The sequence below is a fragment of the Anopheles funestus genome, chromosome 3RL (assembly GCF_943734845.2).
Source record: "Anopheles funestus chromosome 3RL, idAnoFuneDA-416_04, whole genome shotgun sequence".
NCBI classification, from domain to species: Eukaryota; Metazoa; Arthropoda; class Insecta; order Diptera; family Culicidae; genus Anopheles; species Anopheles funestus.
The window spans coordinates 2,256,582-2,273,897 of record NC_064599.1 but is presented as its reverse complement, the minus strand read 5'-3'; the positions used below and the strand labels follow the sequence as shown (position 1 = coordinate 2,273,897).

The 17,316-nt window shown below is 43.0% G+C and overlaps 6 protein-coding genes and 1 long non-coding RNA gene across 10 annotated transcripts in view; 2 read left to right on the top strand and 5 right to left on the bottom strand.

Moving 5' to 3' along the window:
* Nucleotides 1-17,316, top strand: part of LOC125771157 (protein yellow-like) — a 486,298-nt gene that overhangs the window by 352,654 nt on the left and 116,328 nt on the right. The gene's annotated exons all lie outside the window — the stretch shown is intronic.
* Nucleotides 94-1,376, top strand: LOC125771181 (uncharacterized). Its single transcript, XM_049441571.1, has 3 exons — nt 94-413; nt 486-657; nt 720-1,376. Exons 1-3 carry the CDS (start codon nt 391-393, stop codon nt 1,374-1,376), a joined length of 852 nt encoding a protein of 283 aa, XP_049297528.1. The 5' UTR covers nt 94-390.
* LOC125771175 (putative nuclease HARBI1) lies at nt 1,396-2,742 on the bottom strand. Its single transcript, XM_049441564.1, has 4 exons — nt 2,460-2,742; nt 1,951-2,386; nt 1,749-1,893; nt 1,396-1,682 (listed from the first exon to the last, which is right to left on the bottom strand). Exons 1-4 carry the CDS (start codon nt 2,615-2,617, stop codon nt 1,423-1,425), a joined length of 999 nt encoding a protein of 332 aa, XP_049297521.1. The 5' UTR covers nt 2,618-2,742; the 3' UTR covers nt 1,396-1,422.
* LOC125771136 (FACT complex subunit spt16) lies at nt 3,209-8,692 on the bottom strand. Its single transcript, XM_049441487.1, has 9 exons — nt 8,201-8,692; nt 7,832-8,095; nt 7,439-7,738; nt 6,394-7,369; nt 6,101-6,299; nt 5,151-6,017; nt 4,788-5,056; nt 4,576-4,705; nt 3,209-3,987 (listed from the first exon to the last, which is right to left on the bottom strand). Exons 1-9 carry the CDS (start codon nt 8,267-8,269, stop codon nt 3,822-3,824), a joined length of 3,240 nt encoding a protein of 1,079 aa, XP_049297444.1. The 5' UTR covers nt 8,270-8,692; the 3' UTR covers nt 3,209-3,821.
* On the bottom strand, nt 9,258-10,792 carry LOC125771190 (translation initiation factor IF-2-like). The gene is made up of 3 exons (XM_049441582.1): nt 10,277-10,792; nt 10,134-10,173; nt 9,258-9,990 (listed from the first exon to the last, which is right to left on the bottom strand). Exons 1-3 carry the CDS (start codon nt 10,289-10,291, stop codon nt 9,296-9,298), a joined length of 750 nt encoding a protein of 249 aa, XP_049297539.1. The 5' UTR covers nt 10,292-10,792; the 3' UTR covers nt 9,258-9,295.
* Nucleotides 13,435-14,543, bottom strand: LOC125771221 (uncharacterized). The gene is made up of 3 exons (XR_007419274.1): nt 14,198-14,543; nt 13,971-14,100; nt 13,435-13,762 (listed from the first exon to the last, which is right to left on the bottom strand). It is a non-coding gene; the product is annotated as an uncharacterized LOC125771221 (long non-coding RNA).
* LOC125771212 (uncharacterized) lies at nt 16,041-16,857 on the bottom strand. Its single transcript, XM_049441609.1, has 3 exons — nt 16,702-16,857; nt 16,552-16,600; nt 16,041-16,370 (listed from the first exon to the last, which is right to left on the bottom strand). Exons 1-3 carry the CDS (start codon nt 16,714-16,716, stop codon nt 16,093-16,095), a joined length of 342 nt encoding a protein of 113 aa, XP_049297566.1. The 5' UTR covers nt 16,717-16,857; the 3' UTR covers nt 16,041-16,092.

The following is a 17,316-nucleotide window of genomic DNA, read 5'->3' as shown; positions in this document are numbered from 1 at the left end:
TCTGATTTCATTTTCATTTAGAAATAGATTTACCAAGTATTTACTTATTTAAAAACTCGCAACAATGTTAGCACATCCGCGTTCAAGGCCATCTAATGTCAACACAAACATTTGATTTTTTGACAACCCGAGGACCTGTTGTCAGATTCTTTTCGCTGTTTTGAAAGTGGTGGCGTCCGATTTGTTGTTTACTGTGTAGTTCAGCAATCAACAAACCATATTTTTCATAAAATTATCATTACATTCTTAATTCGATGTTCTATTAGTGTACGTAATTGGCTTTGTAGCTGTGAAGTGATTTGTGGAATTTAGTGCGAAACTATTTCAGCTCTGCAGAAACCATCTTCTTGCGCGTTTCGACGTATACTTCGATTAAACACATTTCTAACAATGGACCGAAGAGGGAGTAAACCGTAAGCTATCGTTAATCCATTTACGTATAGTTTAAAGTATTGCTTTCTTCTAATTTTACTGATTTATTGTAGGTTTACACGAATTACAAACCAACAACTGTCCAGGCTGATAAGCTTAATGGAAAATGAACCTGCCATTGCGAATAACGCTGTAAGGGGCCCGCAGACTGCATTTTGGAAAAAAGTTGCTAAAGATCTGAACGACCATGGACCGGTAGTTAGAGACACATCGTCGTGGAAACGGGTAAAAAGCCACCCTTTTTTATCAAGCCATGCACGTTAAATCGTATTGTTTTTTTTTATCAGGTTTGGTTTGACTATAAATGTAGTGTAAAGAAACGAGTACGGCAACAAAATGACGACATTGCGGCAGGCAATTATCCAAGGGTACTTTCCGTGATGCACAAAAGAGTAGTGAAACTGTTAAACATTGAAATGAAGAAGGTGAAACTATCGGAAGACATGGCTTCCGGCTCGGAAGACATGCCCAGCGTTCAGGCAAACGGTTTCAAAAATAACACTTTCGATGCGGAAGATTCAAACACGCTTGCGAGCATGTTGCAAGACGCGTCCGATGATAATATTCCATTAGCGAAGCAAAGCTCGTCGAGGGAGATCAATAACTGCCAAAAACGGTTGGAAAAACTTCCCAATATAACCATCACAAAGCAAAGGCATGATAAGGACCCATTGGCCAACGGGACTAACAACTATTCGGCTGACGAAGAGTCAAATCCAATGCCCTTCGGAAAATGGCGGAAAAGTGTACGAGATGCTAAATTTCGCAAGGCTCTCGAAACTAACAAAGAAATGATTGTAGCGATGAATGCTTCGTTGACCGCTAGCCATGAACTAACCGCTCAGTTACGAGCAACGAAGAAATCATGCGATGAGATGAACGAGAATATGAAGAATGTAAATAGTACGCTGCGGGAATTAATAGAGGTGTTGAAGAAGAAATAAACGAATACAGGCAAAAGAATCCTAAGCACGGTTACAATTTTACTTGTTATTTTACATTTTTACATGCAATGCACATGTTATGAAGCGCACAACAAACGTCTATGATAGTCACGCATTCGGCGGGCGTGTACGGGATCGGTGGTTTGCCTAGTAAGCATCTAAAGCGATTCTTTAAAAGCGAAATCGTTTCCTCCGCTACTGCGAATGTCTTTGCGTGCTGATCGTTAAACATAGCCTCGAGACTCTTGGCCTTAGCGTTTTCAATCGGTGTGAGTATCCAGGGTTTCGATGGAAACTTGGATTTAGCTTAAAAAGGGACAAAATAACAAATTTATCGAACTGGTTTAGCAAAAATATTTCTAATAACCTTACCTAACACATAACAGCTTGTGTTCGCGGCTAAGTAACTATCGGCAAAATAATTGTCTAGATCCGAGCTTACCCATAAATGAGAGTCGTGCAAGGATCCGCAGAAACTTGCGTTAACGTACCTTATGCGTTTCATATAATCACACACCTGGAAAGAGAAGCATTTGTTAACCAATTGCTTGCTTAAATCTACCATCACACCTACCAACAGTGCATTAAGACTGTAGGAACCATACTTGTAGTAGAACAGATGCTTCTCTTCTTTTGGTTCCGCTATTTCCATATGCGTCCCGATCGCACACAGCGCTACGCCGGGCAAGTTGGGACAATGCTCTCTAAAATATATTTCAGCTTCCGTCTGCTCAACGCTGTTAGACGGTTTTAGTGAGATAAACCTTTTGCAAATCAATTCATGCATCGCGTTTATCGTTTGTGGAAACATTGCTTGAAACGCTTTTCGAGGCATGGCTTTGTAACCACCGGCACCGGTATCACTGGTACAGGTACCTTTGGCCAAATATCGTAGAGTGGCTGCCAGCTTCTCGAAAGCCGTAGGGGTTTCCGTTGTTTTAAGCACTGGCACCAAACTGTTGTACAATTCGTTGAACACATCACGCGAAACGTTGAAACATTTTAGGAACCTATGAACCAAACAAATTCATCGTCAATTTATTTCAGTGTTCTATAGCATTTTTCTACAGTTAAAACACTTACCAATCATTGTCGAAATGCAACGAAATTGGTTCTCGGATGGCATTACTACTTTCAGAACTATCCGACGAATAACCGTATACTAAACCATGTTCATCGCTATCCGTTGAATGGTCGTCGCTTTCATATAGATCCGGCAAGAAATATATTGCCGATATCATTTCGTACACTTTTGTTGACTTTGCCGAGTATATTCGTCCGCTTCGTACTTTCGAACGGTTTGTTTACAAGCAGCAACCTATTTGACAGATCCGTTGTCAAGGTGGTTATAGAATGAGAGCGAAACAGAACTGCCCAACGAACAGATCAGGAGAGTTGAACGGATTTCGATTCGATTCACAATCGATAGAAATTCGTTTTGCTGTTCACCGGCTTCATTTGTTCCCCTTAAAATTTTTAACATTGTTTGGAAGAAACTAAATAATTCAAGGAGCTTAAATTCCTGTCGCAAAATCGACTCGAAATCCATAACAAAAATGCATTCATTTGCTCTAAAATGCTGCCTTTGATATATCACCATCAGACGGTGTATACCATTCATGCTTTGTATTCAAACATATTTTTTAAATGTGGTACTGTGTGCTATCTTTTGTTACCATATTTAAGAGTGTTTAGTTTTTCCAAACTTTTTGTGTAAATCTCGAACACGTCTCTTTTGAATTGGCAAATTTCGTATAATACTAAAACGACTACTGCTAATTAGATGGGAACTGAACATTTTCGGTGTTGTTACAATGAAACTATACGTGCCATTTTGCTATCCATAAGGATGACATATATATATATTTACCATTTACGTGTATATTCTACTTTTCATGTATGCAATCAATAAGATATACGGGATAATGTTCACTGCTATTTCTTTTCTCCTGCTGTTTGATTTGTTTTATCCGAAGGATGCATGACAATTTAACATTTGCAACATGTCGTCTTCTGAGGTTGGAATTCATCAAAGTAAATGAACAATATGAGTATGGACAAAAATGAAACTATTGCTAGTACAATCTATCGTTTTGAAGGGGGAACCAGCCACCTCACGGAGAGCAAAACAAAACACAGTAGTAGCCGGATATGGGGATCATGTTCAGCTTTTGGGGGATTAGGGATGAAGAATTCCTATGCTAATGTTGAGTTTTAAGTTAACTTGCTCACCATGCACAACATTCTAAATTGTACAAATCAAGCTTTCTTTAACAAAGAAAAGAGAGGGCGAAATATGTGGAATTGTATCGATACTAATAAAAAAAAATCAACCTTATCGCACTATACTGTACCGGGAAACGAACAGCGAAAATAAACCACCGTACGGTATGATAATCGTATACTCTCTCTACCGGAAAGCATGAGAATTCCTTCGTTCGTTGTTTATTTTCGCGATTTCTTGCTCTTGTGATGGTGGTTACTATCACGGCTGTCGTCTCGCGAGCGCTTGCTACTGCTGTTGTGTTTGCTGTTGCTTCCGCTGCTGCGATGCTTATCATTGTGTTTATCCTTGTGACTCTTATCCCGACTGCTGCCATGCTTGGACGAGCTAGTGTGGAAACGCAATGGAAAAAAAACAATTGTTGATTAGCAAGGATAACGTTAAAGCCGATCGCGGGCTACATAAACGTGTTTGTATGCAGCAGCTAGCAATGATGATATTTTAGAAGTAGAACAAGCACTAGAAGGATATGAGTTTTATGCCCAAAGGAAAACATAAATCTTTAACTTATTGAAAGGCGCTCAACTGAGTGTTCAATTGAGAGAACCGCATCTACAGTTGAAAATCTATAATTTAGTGCACGAAATTAAAAGTTTAAACCCCAAGATAGGCCTTGCCAACGCCTTGCAAAATAAGCTAAAGATATGATATGCTGCCTGTTTCGTTACTCAAATGACCTGCGATTATGTTCGTGCCGTTTCTTCGATGTAGCTACGCCTCGATCACGCCTGCAACCATCATCGCAATCCGAAACAAATGATCGAAAGCATGCGAAGGTGAAATTAGTTTGTATATCGTGAGAAAAAAGCTTAAAAGGAATTTTGATCGCGCATTGAAATGTACAATGTCAAGATATGAAGATGGTGCGCTTTAAATTACAAGCAGTGTGCGCGTGCACCGCTCGACATCACTTACCTATGATGGGACCGTTTCTTCGTCGAATTACGATCCACATAATCATCCTTTTCGCGGTTTCGATCCTCTTCGGCTGCTTCCCGCTCCAGATCAGACCAATCCTTACCAGACTCCTCGTCCGAACCAAGATCTACACCGAAAGGCAGAACCGATTTATCTTCCGTCCAACATCCAACAACTTCCACACTTCCACATGCAATCAATCCACGTACCTTCTTCGCTTCCAGTACCATCGTCCTCGGATGCTTCGGAATAATCTTCAGAATCGGACTCTTCCTCATCATCATCATCGGTTGGTTCGTACGCATCGTCCTCCTCATCTTCCGTTTCACTGTTTGCCTCGCCCTCACCTTCCGATTCCGGATCGAGGAACGTCCAGCCACCACTGTCAAAGAACCCGTCCGGATCGTCCGTGATGGTTTTCATGATCTTGGCCCAATTCAGTGACTGTATACCTTCCGAATAGCGAATGTCGCATGAACTGGAAGCAACGATAGAAGGATTAGGTTATTAGGTTATTATTAGGTTAATGTTTATCCAGCTACTTCACACACTCAAAAACAACGGCCACTCACTTTAGCCACTCCTTCACGTGATCGAGCATGTTCATCGGTATCGCATTTACCATCGCGATCTTCTGTTGGTAGTTTTTAAACACGAATATCATATCGAAATTGCGCAGGTGAAACTGGACGCGCTCGAAGTGTACCAGCTCGACGTCTTCCAGCGTAATGACGAACGGGGGCCATTCGGTTAGATTCACCAAGCTGCCGGATGTCGGCTGCAGTAATACTGTGCTGCGGAACGGTGCCCCCGGGAAGCCCAGCTCCCGGAAGGGTGTATCGAACTCGATTTGCTGTTTTGTCATCATTTCCACCTTCTCGCAGAAGCTTTTGAATGCCGTCTTAAGCTTGTGCCGTAGTTCACGCTCCGCCTGCTCCGCTGCCAGATCGTCCCGATCGTGCATGTGCTGGTGCTTGCCGAGATCGGTCGTAATTTCACCCACCTCCGTATAGAACTGCACGTCCAGGTGCTTCTTCTTGCCGAACATGATCGCGTGCTTCAGGTGGAAGTGTAGCAAAATGATCATCTCACCGTCGCACGGTTGAAAGAATGCGCTCTTGATGTTGTTGTACAGAATGTCCACCTTATCACCGCGCACGGATGTGTAGCGGAAACCATTGACGTGTGCCTCCAGCGAACCGGTCATACGCTTGCTGACGATGTTTGGTCGAATGTAGAGATCCTTCAGCTTGGGGTTACCCTTGTTTTGTGACATCACCAGTGTGTCCTGCTTAACCAAATCTTCCTTTTCGCGTTCCTCGGCTTCGCGCGTCTTGAAGCGCTTCTGTACCTCCTTGATAAGCCGGAATGCCGTGTTAAGGTTGGACGATGGTGCCGCTATTTCACCCGGTTCTTTCGTATTTGTTGACCGGTAGGTACTGAGGAATAAGTTGCAAAGAGCAAAACGTTAGAGCAAACGCTTGTACAAACCTATCGTCCATCGTCCAGCGGCGCTACTTACACCTCTTTCACAAACGTCGCATCGGGATTTGGATACATTCCGGACTCATTACGACCCATCGTGGCTCCCGGATGGAAGAAATTAATACGCAGATACGTGTAGTCTCCCTCAACCGATTGGGAAATGTTCTTAATGGTGGAAATGTGGAACGGAACCGGAACACCGAAGATCGGCATGATGACCGTTTCATACTTGCGATCTGGAAATAGCACCCCACAAAAAAAAACAGTGTTACACGAATCAAAAGGGCAAATCAAACCAACCCCACGACGCAACGGCCAAAAGCTACTTACCCACATACAGCTTCAGTTCCTTCACTTCCTGTTCGCGCGGCATCTGATTGACACTTTTGTACGAAACGGTTGATTTGCGTACCTTTTCCGCCTCCTTACCACCGGCCTGTTTGGCCAACCGCTCCTTCGCCTTCTCGTTCAGAGCGATGGCCAGCTCCTTCTGGTGCTGTTTACGCTTTTCCTCCGAACTTTGCTCATTGCGCAGTTTGCTCTCCAGCACGGTCGAACGTTTGCCGCTGCGGCCCAAAATTTCCGGCCCCGGTTCCGTATCCTTTTCCTCCTCCTCCTCATCATCGTCATCGTCGTCCTTCAGGAAGATGCCGATGTTTTTGATCTTTTTCTTCGACTGTGTCAATACGACGGCTTGCGATTCGTCCGTCACCAGCACGGTATCACCGATGAACAGTGCGTACACCTTCGACTCCTTATCCGATGCTTCCGAGTTTTCTAGCCCAGCCAGCCCCACATTCAGGCTGAACACCATGCCCTTCTTCAGCACGGCCACACACTTCGGACTGATCGTTATTGAATTCTCGCGAAACTCAAGCCCCGTCGCAAAGCCGAACGTTTTCGTCAGCTTGTCCACTAGCTTCGGTTCCTCCTTTTTGGCATACTCGAGCCCCATATCGTACACCTCGGAAAGGCGCTTGCCGGGTACGAGATTTTTCAACAGTTCCTCCTCCAGGTTGAGCAGAAAGTTGTAGTGCTTCTGGATGGTGTCGGTCGGATTAACCAGCAGCGTGCGTACGATATTCGAGCAGTACGATTTGTACCGTGCCCCGAGCGCACAGATGATCGATCCGAAGTGTAAATAGTTTTTGTCACTGAACGCACTGAACTTGAGGCTGTAGTTGCCACCGGATTGAATGATGGCAGGATAGCACATATCTAGCTGGTTCGTGTCCACCCCGCTTACATACTTCTTATCCGTAAGGGCAGATTCCACCCCTTCCGCTAGTTTCACGTGCTTCACTTTCTACAAAAAAAAGCAAAATCATAGTAATTAATACACCATAAGCATCAAGAACTGTCGTCGCTTGTCTACCTTATCCGCATCGATAATTTCCATGATGTGATCTTTTAGATACTTGTTAAACACGTCGATCGTCACGAGACAGGCTTTCTTGATCGTCGACAGTTCCGAGTCCTCCTTCGGGCACATGATGTATCCCATCGGCACACTTATGTCAACATTGGTGAGGTGCTTATCCTTCAGGAATGCGCGCCAATTCTCACAGAACTCGCCCGGGAAGTTATCCTTCGTGAACACACCGACCGTCTTACCTGCTTTCGAACCCTTCATCGCGTCGTACAGCTTCTCGTAGTTTGCTTTATCCTTGTCATTCTTTAATCGGCCGGCAGGAAAGAAAGAGTGAAACAGTATAGCTATTAGGAACACATACCATACAGGAAAGGTGCAGATGCTTTTTCCACCAACCTTGTCACGAACGAGCAACCGTATCGGTGGCAGACCGTCTTCCGAATCTTTCTCAATTTGTTTCAGAAATTCAATCTTCTTCTTGCTGGTAAGAAACAGGATGGCATTTTCGCAAAATATACTGATCGTGTCGGTTAGCTCATAGCCGAACAGCCAAGTTTGCAGTGACGTCGACTTGCTGTAGAACGTTTCCTCATCCACACCTACCGCTGTCATTATGCAGTCTACCTTCGACAGCGCATCATCATGATTGAATTCCGGATCCTGTTGGACATGAAAAAAAAGCAAACAAACCGGAAACGTTTGCATAAAAAAAACGCACAGACCGTGAAAGTTCGCAAATGACACCTCTCCAAGTTCGACCCCTACCTTCCAGTTTGCGTACAGCCGCTTTATCCGCCGGAAGAAGCAGTCTTTGTCCAGCACGATGTTTGCCATCTTACGATGCTGCTGCTGGGTGATTCTATTTCACCGGTACTTTTTACTCTGGGAAACGAAACCGTAGGCACCGTTTACGTATTTATGTAGCCGATACAAGCGTGGAAGCTGAACAAGTTTCGCTTTAACAACACGCTCCAACCAATGAGTGCTACCAGCGTCTCCGCAAACTGTCATTCACATCGAAGCTGGCTTTGGACAAGCACTTTTTGCAAATCGTCCAGCGATACAAACACCATAGAAACACGTAAGCTGACTTTTATCAGGCGCACAAGAAAACTAGCAGCACGGAATTCGCTTCCCACATGCCTTTACAGCTGGATCGACACCGGACGGCACAATTGCGACGGAACGCACGGCTTGCAAATAAATAACAATATGGCGACGGGCGTTTTGAGCGCGCGTTTACAATTCCACCGGTGAGTTTAGAACCGCTATTTTTTGACTGAACATCTGCCAGGTGCCGATGGTACCCATTGCGCGGATTTTGACATTTCCGTCCGTGCTCGTTGGGTGAGAGAATGGTAATAGTGAGAAAGGAATTTTGTGGCATTATTTCTCATCAAGTCAAACGTGAGTAAATGCTCACTAAGTCGTTTGATTTCAAACAGACGTACTGAGTTATTTCTTTCGATATATTCCAAGCATTGCATTGGTAGAGATTTTATTTTAATTAGTCCGAATCCTTGACCATGACCTTGTCCGAATTTTTGACCACGATTTCGTCTAGATCCTTGATCCATATGCCGGACCGAGACTGCGATCGTACCCAAAACGGTGGGGGTGACCACGCGTCCAAATTCTTGAGCGTGATTGTGGCCGCCTCCATGCGGTACAAAACCCTGCGGTCCACCAACCCACCAAATTGCCGGCAAACACCGGGCCACCCTGATGTCGGCCACCATGCAATCCAATTTTTTGTAACCTCCTTAATGTTAGATTCTTTCTTCTTTATCCATCAAATGAACAAATAGTAAGCAATAACAGGTACATAATTAAATCACATTTTTTATTCGGATTAAACAATTAATTTTTTTTTACTGTAAAGCTCGGACGTCGACGGCGACTTACCTCACGCTGACCGGGGTTATTACCATTGGACTGATCAATTGTGCTATCTGATCGCTGGTCTCCATCATAGTTAGTAGTATCGTCTGAGTCGCCGTCGTCGTCGTCGTCTTGATTATCGCCTACATCAGGATTGCCACCAAAACGACCAATTGGATTAAATTGCTGTCCTTGCATAGAATTATAACCTTGCGCATCCTGCCTTCCTGGCTGGAAAGCTGCCTGCGGTTGGTAATATCCCTGCGGTTGGTAATATCCCTGCGGTTGGTAATTTCCCTGCGGTTGGTAATTTCCCTGCGGTTGGTAATTTCCCTGCGGTTGGTAATATCCCTGCGGTTGGTAATATCCCTGCGGTTGGACATTTCCTTGCGGTTGGAAATTTCCTTGCGGTTGGAAATTTCCCTGCGGTTGGACATTTCCCTGCACTTGAGGTGCATCATAGTGCACTCTACCATCTGAGTGCACATGGTAGCCATCGTAGTAAGTAATTTGATCTGTTGACTTAGGTTGGTTACCACCTACACGGGGATTGTTTCCGAATCCACCGTGCTGATTATACTGCTGTCCTTGTCCAAATCCCTGATTTTTAGGTTGTTGCGCCTCCAAACCATTCGAATTGTCACGACCACTGTAACTAAACCGTGGGCCTAGCACTATTGAAAAATGGAAATGATAGTATTATTCCAGATTGATCATTTATCGAGTTTTTAATGTATGGTAAATATTTCAAATTGGCATGCACAACGATTTTGTCAACACAAATCACTGGACGCTCGCTGCAGCATTATATGATTACCTTGTGCGCTAGCGATGGCGGTCAACATCAGCATGGACACCTGCCAATAGGGAACGGAAAGAGAACTCAATGTTAAAAACAAATTCTCGTCATGGGAATTCTTCAGCACACAAGCACACAAATACGATGTGCCAATCAATTACCAGCCACTTTTCCATGATGGTTAATATGATCCTCGTTCAATTCTTAACGCACGTGAAAAGAAGATACACACACACAAACGATCTACAAAAAAAGCCACAGAAAAGATGTACAACGGACGGTTCTACTTTGCTACTAACTTCTGCCGGGATGAATCAGGAATCTTTTATAGTGCTGAGATGTGGTTCGCTTAATGGCTTCTTTTTTGGCAGTGGCCAAAACGTGATTAAGCACTATCAGTGAATTCTTGGAAAGTGAGAAGCCACGTTTAACGGCTAGAGAAGCTTCTAGAGGGGTAGGTTCTATTAAACGCACTTGCGTGCAATATGAAAACGAATATGTCCAAGCGAACCTTATCAAAATAGTGAAAAAGATGAAAACATTCTTCTTTCTTGGCATTCTTATCAAAGCTTTTGTATATTCGTTCTACACATTCACACACAGCCTAGCAAATGTTGTAGAAATTGAGGCTGAATACATCACCTAGGAAGAATGCTTGCAGATTGTTATCATATCGCATCCGTGCAGAAAGCGTCTGGAGGTCCGAACGATGTAAGATCTTCTGCATGGCCAGCTCACGGCGGTTGGTGGCCAATCTCTCAACTCGTCCGTGGCAAGGGTCTTCCTGGTTTGCTGATAAGGTGTGCGAATACGTTTCGTTTTGATGTTGAAAGTAAATTTCTAAGTATATTGAGCTTGTTCATAAATCATATGAGCTTCAAATATGGTTATTATTCTTCTAAAGGGCGTTAAATTAAATTCATTAATATATTTTTACTACCGACTTTCCTGGCGACGTGCTCGACCATGAGCAGGCCAAGAAGAAGAAGATCTTTTTACAACGCATTAGAGAATCGGAACCAGTTCTGACTCATTTTGGGGAAAGCCTGCCTAATTAACGGTGTGCAAAACGATTCTGCACGAGACTGCTCACTTATTAAAGAATGAATCAAAATTTCATGTCGACCGGCGAAACATTATTACAAAAATATTGATACAATGTAACTGTTTTTTTTTTGCATGGTTTTAATTACACATGTCCGTCCAACAGCTATCAATGGAACTCATTTATTATCAATTATTTAGGTCAAACGTCAAAAAACAACCAACTCCATCAGAGGACATTCAAACATAATTTTTGGTAAAAATTGATAAATATAAATATATACAAGTATAAATTAGAGATGTGCAAAATGATTAAGAGTGAGATAGTGAGTTGAAACGTTATTATGAACGAGTTTCGTTCACTCACCACGAGGAGTTTTAGCGACTCTTTTTCCACTCACTCACTCATGAGTGTAAGCATGTAGCCGTGTTAACTCGAGTTGCAAAAATAGTAAATACGTGAGTTGAAACGAAAATGTGCGGAAAAAGTGCTAAGGCTATAGCCTTGGAAAATTTTCAAATTTAGAGAATTTTTTTAATTTTTTTTATGATTTTTTTTAATTTAAAGCATTATTTGAGTGAAAAGAAACTTATTGTAACAATTTCGCATGAAAATAAAACAATTTTTGAAATTTTGCTAATTTGCTCAAAAAAATGGCAAGGGGTACCCCTTATGAAATTTTCGAGTTGAAAATATTTTTTTTATTTTTTTGTTATTTTTTATTCTTTTCTTCTTTTAAAACATTATTTGAGTGAAAAGAAACTTATTTCCACCAATTCGCTTGAAAATAAATCAATTTTTAAATTTTTGCGAAATTACTCAAAAAAAAGTAAGGCTATAGCCTTAGGAGATTTATGGCTGGTTTTTTTTTATTGCTCCGAAATAAGTCGTTAAACGAGCTGACTCCTAATAACGACTCATTCACTCTGAGTTGATTCACTAAAAAGAGTTGTTATTCTCATCTCTAGTATAAATAGGTAGGTTCAGTAGTTCCGACCCAAGCTCGTTGCACTTACCGGTCGGAGGCGCTTATGGTAGTTTAGGCTAAAGTCTGAAACACGACCCCCCCCCACTCACGGTCACTCATCTGCGTGTCAATTTTTCGTACAGGGTGGTTCGGAGACTATGCAATGTGGCCTGAATTTGATTTTTTTTTACAATTACTATTAAATTGTAAGGAGGTTTTCGCATAGTGAAAAGTGATTTATTCATCGAGGAACCAAGTTCTATACGCTGTTTGTGAAACCGTAAAATTTTCCTCATTTTTGGCCCAACTTTGCCCCATAGCTCCGCCGGTATCCAAGATATCGCCAAACTTTCTTCTGGCCATGGCTAGATGGCACTTGTGGCTAGATTTCGTCCATGCACCACTAATCGCTACCATGTCTGTGGCCGGAGCTATTCGCGAAAGCTCCAACGGATCGCCAATCTTTGACCTGTGGTCGATAGATGGCAGCAATTGCTACATTTTCTTCTTCGACGGCCATGCCCTCAGGTGTCTGTGTCTCGAAACATAATTAAAAAACACGCAACCGATTTCGAACCACCCTGCACGAAAAAAAGTCACTCAAATGAGTGCCCGTGAGTGGGGGGGGTCGTGTTTCAGACTTTAGCCGTAGTTTATACCTACCGGAATCGTTGCACCTATTGGACCTACTTGTATTGACGGGTCCACCCGAACACGTTCGGGTCGCTTATGGAAGGCTCCGACCCGGTAGGTTCGGGTCGACTCTCCCATCACTAGTTTGGTGGCAACAGTGTGATTGTGGTTAGTGCGAATGTTGGAAGAAAAGAAAAAAGAGCACCTATGACGATTTCTGGTTTCCTAGAATTTGCCAATCAACATTCAGCAACCAATACCAACACTGACACGATTTACATGCTGGAATGGTATGCTTCAATGTGTGATATCACGTCACAACATAAAAACCAACACAGTCAAAGCTATGCTATGAATCACCTGGAACGGCGATTTTTTTTTAAATTTTTTTTTTGGGGTCACTCATTCTGGATTGCGAAATTGTTTCTTACCTTCTAAGTAGAAGTAAACTGATGCTTATATAAGCATTCAATTCTCATTAAACGATCTAGAGAAAGTGTGATAAAAAAGGTACATAATAAAAACAAATGTTTGCATATCTTGCGAGCCTGTTAAGTATTAATATAATTTCAACAATTACCCAAACTGGCTCTGAATTACACAATGATCACCTCAATCATTATACTCTTTTCGGATGTATTTGAACGATAATCGACAGTTTACGTGCAAGGAGATTAGAGTGATAAGCGTAACCTTCCTTTATTGCTGTACTGTTAAGACCTTAAAAAAACGAGAGTCATACAGGCGGTCCAGGCACTTCTGCTTTTTGTTCTGTCGCTGATTACTCATCGCTTGCAGTACGCCACAGCTCCAAGTTGTCTTGTTCCTCGAATCCATGGTCTAATCGTGCTCATCACTCTGTGGCCAGCTGTGTACACGTTCCTTTCGCCATATGGAAAACTTCCCTGATGTCCAACTCGGTATGCTAAGCGCCATCATATTGACCACCTTCCTGAGGTTGATTTCCACCAATACCACCACCACCATTCTGGTCGCCAAAGCCTGTTAGAATAAAAGGAACACGTAACACGGCGTCAATGCATTTAAAATATCTTCACTTTGGATGTGTCACATATTGTTCTGGGGTTTTGTTTTCGAAAGTTTCACTTTGCTAATTCACTGTAAGTGTCTTTTCTTTAATTGTCTTTCAATCACAAATCAGAACACAGCGGTAACACTTCCACACACCAGTCGGCAGCATTTTAATTACCTTTCATCGCGGTCATCCACGAAGCGAACATTTTCACTATTTCGATTGATGGTGAAATCGATGCTAAAAACCAGTTCCTGGTCTGGGATTCTTCGCCATATCATAGAGATACCAAGCACGCACAACACATCTGGAGTTCGGTGGAAAGAAAAAATCATATTAAAAGCACGTTCTTGCGCTGTGGTTGTTTGCCAGCGTAACGCAACCGTGATAGAGAAACTATTTACCAAAAACATTGCCATGGTTGCTAATTCGATAATTCGATCCATTTCACTTTTAATGCACAGAAACTGCACGTGCACTAACGCTCATAAAGGGTATCCTCGTTGCACTACAGATGCTTCCGCTTGCTTAGTTCGAGAACGTTCCGTAGTTCCGGTTTGTTGGCTGATCAGCTTTTCACGATTTTTGCGTACAGCTCGTTTGGCGCTTCCTTCGCAACTAAACGCTCATGATGCTCGTACAGCTCGGCGAAGGTTCGCAGCATGCAGTTGGGAACTCACAAACGCAATTTTTTGCAATTTTTTTCTTCTTCTGCAGAACCAGACCCCAAAATTCTCAAAGCCTAAGAGAACGCAATACGCAATCGTAGGGCCGGGTGGCCAATTGAGCTAACGCCCAGTCGTGATAATCAACCGGAAGTGTTTTTTTAATGCTTAGTTCGAGCCCATTGCGCTCACACACATGTTCGGGTCGGCGCGAGTGCCAGTGCGGCGAGTGCCAGTGTGTTTACACACAGGATTATGTGTTCGGACATGTATTTGCCATTGCTGATAGCTGATACAAGACTTCACCATCGCTCGTTGAAGTGGACACTGAAACATTTTGGGTGGAAGTTTGTAGAAAGAGCAGTTCATAACAGTGTGGGGATGGGCGAAGAAGTTCTGACACGATCGTTGCCAAGTCTCCATTCTCTAAGGGCAGAATATATTACTCATGTTGTTGTTGGTTTGTTGAAGGCCTAGATTGAACACCTGCAGCACTAGCGGAAGCTGTGTTGACTTCCAAGAAGCTTTATCTTTACGGAAAAGACAGAAGAGCAATAAATAAATATATACATACCATAGACCTACATAATAAAAATAGATCGCCGCTAATGGAATATATTAAAAATAACTCAAGTTTATGCAGAAAAACAAACGATCGAACCCACCGATCAAGATCGTGTTGGATGAACAAGGTTTAGTAAGAATACGTCGTGCGCATAAACTTGGGCGAGCGAACATGGCACTACAGAATAGAACAATATCGATTTAAACCAAACAAAAGGAACCAAAAAAATTTAAATATTTAACGACTAATAAACCGGATACATTGGAAGCTTTCGCTACCGGTTTGCGGCCAGCTTTACCTTGAGCAAACGAAGACGCAGAAGCTTTCGTTCCCGGTCTCTACAAAGCTGTACTCGCTGAACCGCAATATTTAAAGTATGCAACCATGGTTGTCGGATGCTCTTTGACCGGTATTCTTATTTTAAACGCAGTGAGGAAGAAATATATGGTCGCTAAAGGCAGAAACTTGTGGACACGTAGATTACAACGGTGAGGAATCCACGTCAAATGCCATTGTGAAGTCAATATCGATCGCACTGTTCCTAATTCAGTATGCGTTCCAGCGTGCTTGTTCAGAAGCGATCTTGTTGGGTTGTAAGCACACCACCTTATGCTTTCCTGAGGATCCTCAAAAAGCTTTAGACCTGACCATTGTTCTCCAGAATGTGCTCTGAAATTCAGCGCAGGCAAAACGGTGCCTTGCAGTTTGATTTGACTGAAGAACGGGAAACATACGGTTTCATTTTTAAAGGATTTATCAAACAGATGTTGTAGAGATGTTGCAAGTCTCGATTAAGGCCATTCTTCAACATATAAAGTTAGACCGAACGAAATGGCGTCCACGTTAGTGAAGAATTAATTTCTACATAGATTCTTCGCTGATCGTTACGTCAAAATGAAGAGGAAGAAGCACTTTTTTTAATCAAATCAAGTTGTATTAATATGCGCTTTCCAATGCGCACAATACTAGATTAAAGAATTCAATTTCTTCAAACGAACGGAAAGTCAACAATAAGGCTACAGTATCAAATCACATTTATTATATCCTTAAACAGTTAGATTCTATTCACTCAATAGCCGTGAGCTTTGTAACCATGACCATGTCCATGACCTTGGCCTTGACCGTGGCCGCCTCCGAATCCTTGTCCATGGCCTTGACCGTGTCCGCCTCCGTGCACGTTCTTTCCACCGTGTCCACCGTGTCCACCGTCAAATCCATGGTTACCGCCCTGGAAGCCGCCCTGATGTCCACCACCACCACCACCATGCTGGCCGCCACCGAATTGACCACCATGATGGCCACCACCACCATGTTGGCCGCCACCGCCACCATGCTGTCCACCATAACCTGTTAGAATGAAGGAACAACAAGCAAAAGTTCCCAATTAATGGCGCAATAGTTTCACATTGGATTTGTCACATATTTGTTCTGGAGTTCTGTTTCGAAAGTTTTGTTCACTCAAGCACAAATCAGTACGCAACAACGGGGAACACTTTGGACCAGCGACACTCGGCAGCATTTTAATTACCTTGTGCGCTAACCATCATGACGACGACGGTCAACACCAGCATGGACACCTGTAAAAAGACGGAAAGAGAACTTCACGTTAAAAACCAGTTCCTTCCTATTGGGATTCTTCACCGCCTAGAACGCAAATTGTGACGGAGAACTCAATTACCATAAACTTTGCCATGGTTCTTAATGCGATCTTCGTTCAACTTTAAAATGCACGGAAGAAAAAACGGAAATGTTGTACAAACGGACAGTTCTGCTTTGCTACTAATCGCTCCCGAGAGGATGCAGTGTTCTTTTATAGTGCTCAGCTGCCTGCCGTTTGAGATGTTATTAGCTCAATGACTTCATTTTGGCAGTGCCCACAGCTGAACCGTGTTGCGATGTCTGCTTGTGCCGCTTCCACTGATGCGGCCGGGTCTCGAAGTGCCGCAGAGGAAGAAGATCAACCAGTTCATCATTGCGGCTATCAACCTTACGCAATCAGCGTAAGGATGGATGGATGCCGGGAGGGCCCAGCCGTGGCGTTTAACAAACTAGGGAGGCTTCTAGTTTCGCGGGTTCTTCCCAGCAAAACAACGGAGAAACAAAAAACACACACAAATTTGTTACGATCCAAAGGCATCAAAAACCGGTCGTAGGAAATAAATAAACAAGCAAACCAACAAACAAACAACTACACACGCACACGCAGTCTTGTCGAAACAATAACATTGATGGTAAAGTTCTTATCGAAACCTTCATGCTCAATACAACCAGACAATTTAAGAAAAAAATAACT

Bases quoted from the DNA above. Each gene is read 5' to 3' on its own strand.
- LOC125771181 (XM_049441571.1), top strand. From the start codon at position 391: ATGGACCGAAGAGGGAGTAAACC. The intron at 414-485 runs GTAAGCTATCGT...GATTTATTGTAG, and splicing joins GACCGAAGAGGGAGTAAACC to GTTTACACGAATTACAAACC. The intron at 658-719 runs GTAAAAAGCCAC...TTTTTTTATCAG, and splicing joins ACACATCGTCGTGGAAACGG to GTTTGGTTTGACTATAAATG.
- LOC125771175 (XM_049441564.1), bottom strand. From the start codon at position 2,617: ATGATATCGGCAATATATTTCTTGCCGGATCTATATGAAAGCGACGAC. The intron at 1,894-1,950 runs GTAGGTGTGATG...TTCTCTTTCCAG, and splicing joins ACAGTCTTAATGCACTGTTG to GTGTGTGATTATATGAAACG. The intron at 1,683-1,748 runs GTAAGGTTATTA...TCCCTTTTTAAG, and splicing joins CACAAGCTGTTATGTGTTAG to CTAAATCCAAGTTTCCATCG.
- LOC125771136 (XM_049441487.1), bottom strand. From the start codon at position 8,269: ATGGCAAACATCGTGCTGGACAAAGACTGCTTCTTCCGGCGGATAAAG. The intron at 8,096-8,200 runs GTAGGGGTCGAA...CATGTCCAACAG, and splicing joins GGCTGTACGCAAACTGGAAG to GATCCGGAATTCAATCATGA. The intron at 4,706-4,787 runs GTACGTGGATTG...CTTTCGGTGTAG, and splicing joins TGGTACTGGAAGCGAAGAAG to ATCTTGGTTCGGACGAGGAG.
- LOC125771190 (XM_049441582.1), bottom strand. The intron at 9,991-10,133 runs GTAATCATATAA...ATTTTTCAATAG, and splicing joins CGCCATCGCTAGCGCACAAG to TGCTAGGCCCACGGTTTAGT.
- LOC125771212 (XM_049441609.1), bottom strand. The intron at 16,371-16,551 runs GTAATTAAAATG...TCATTCTAACAG, and splicing joins CATGATGGTTAGCGCACAAG to GTTATGGTGGACAGCATGGT.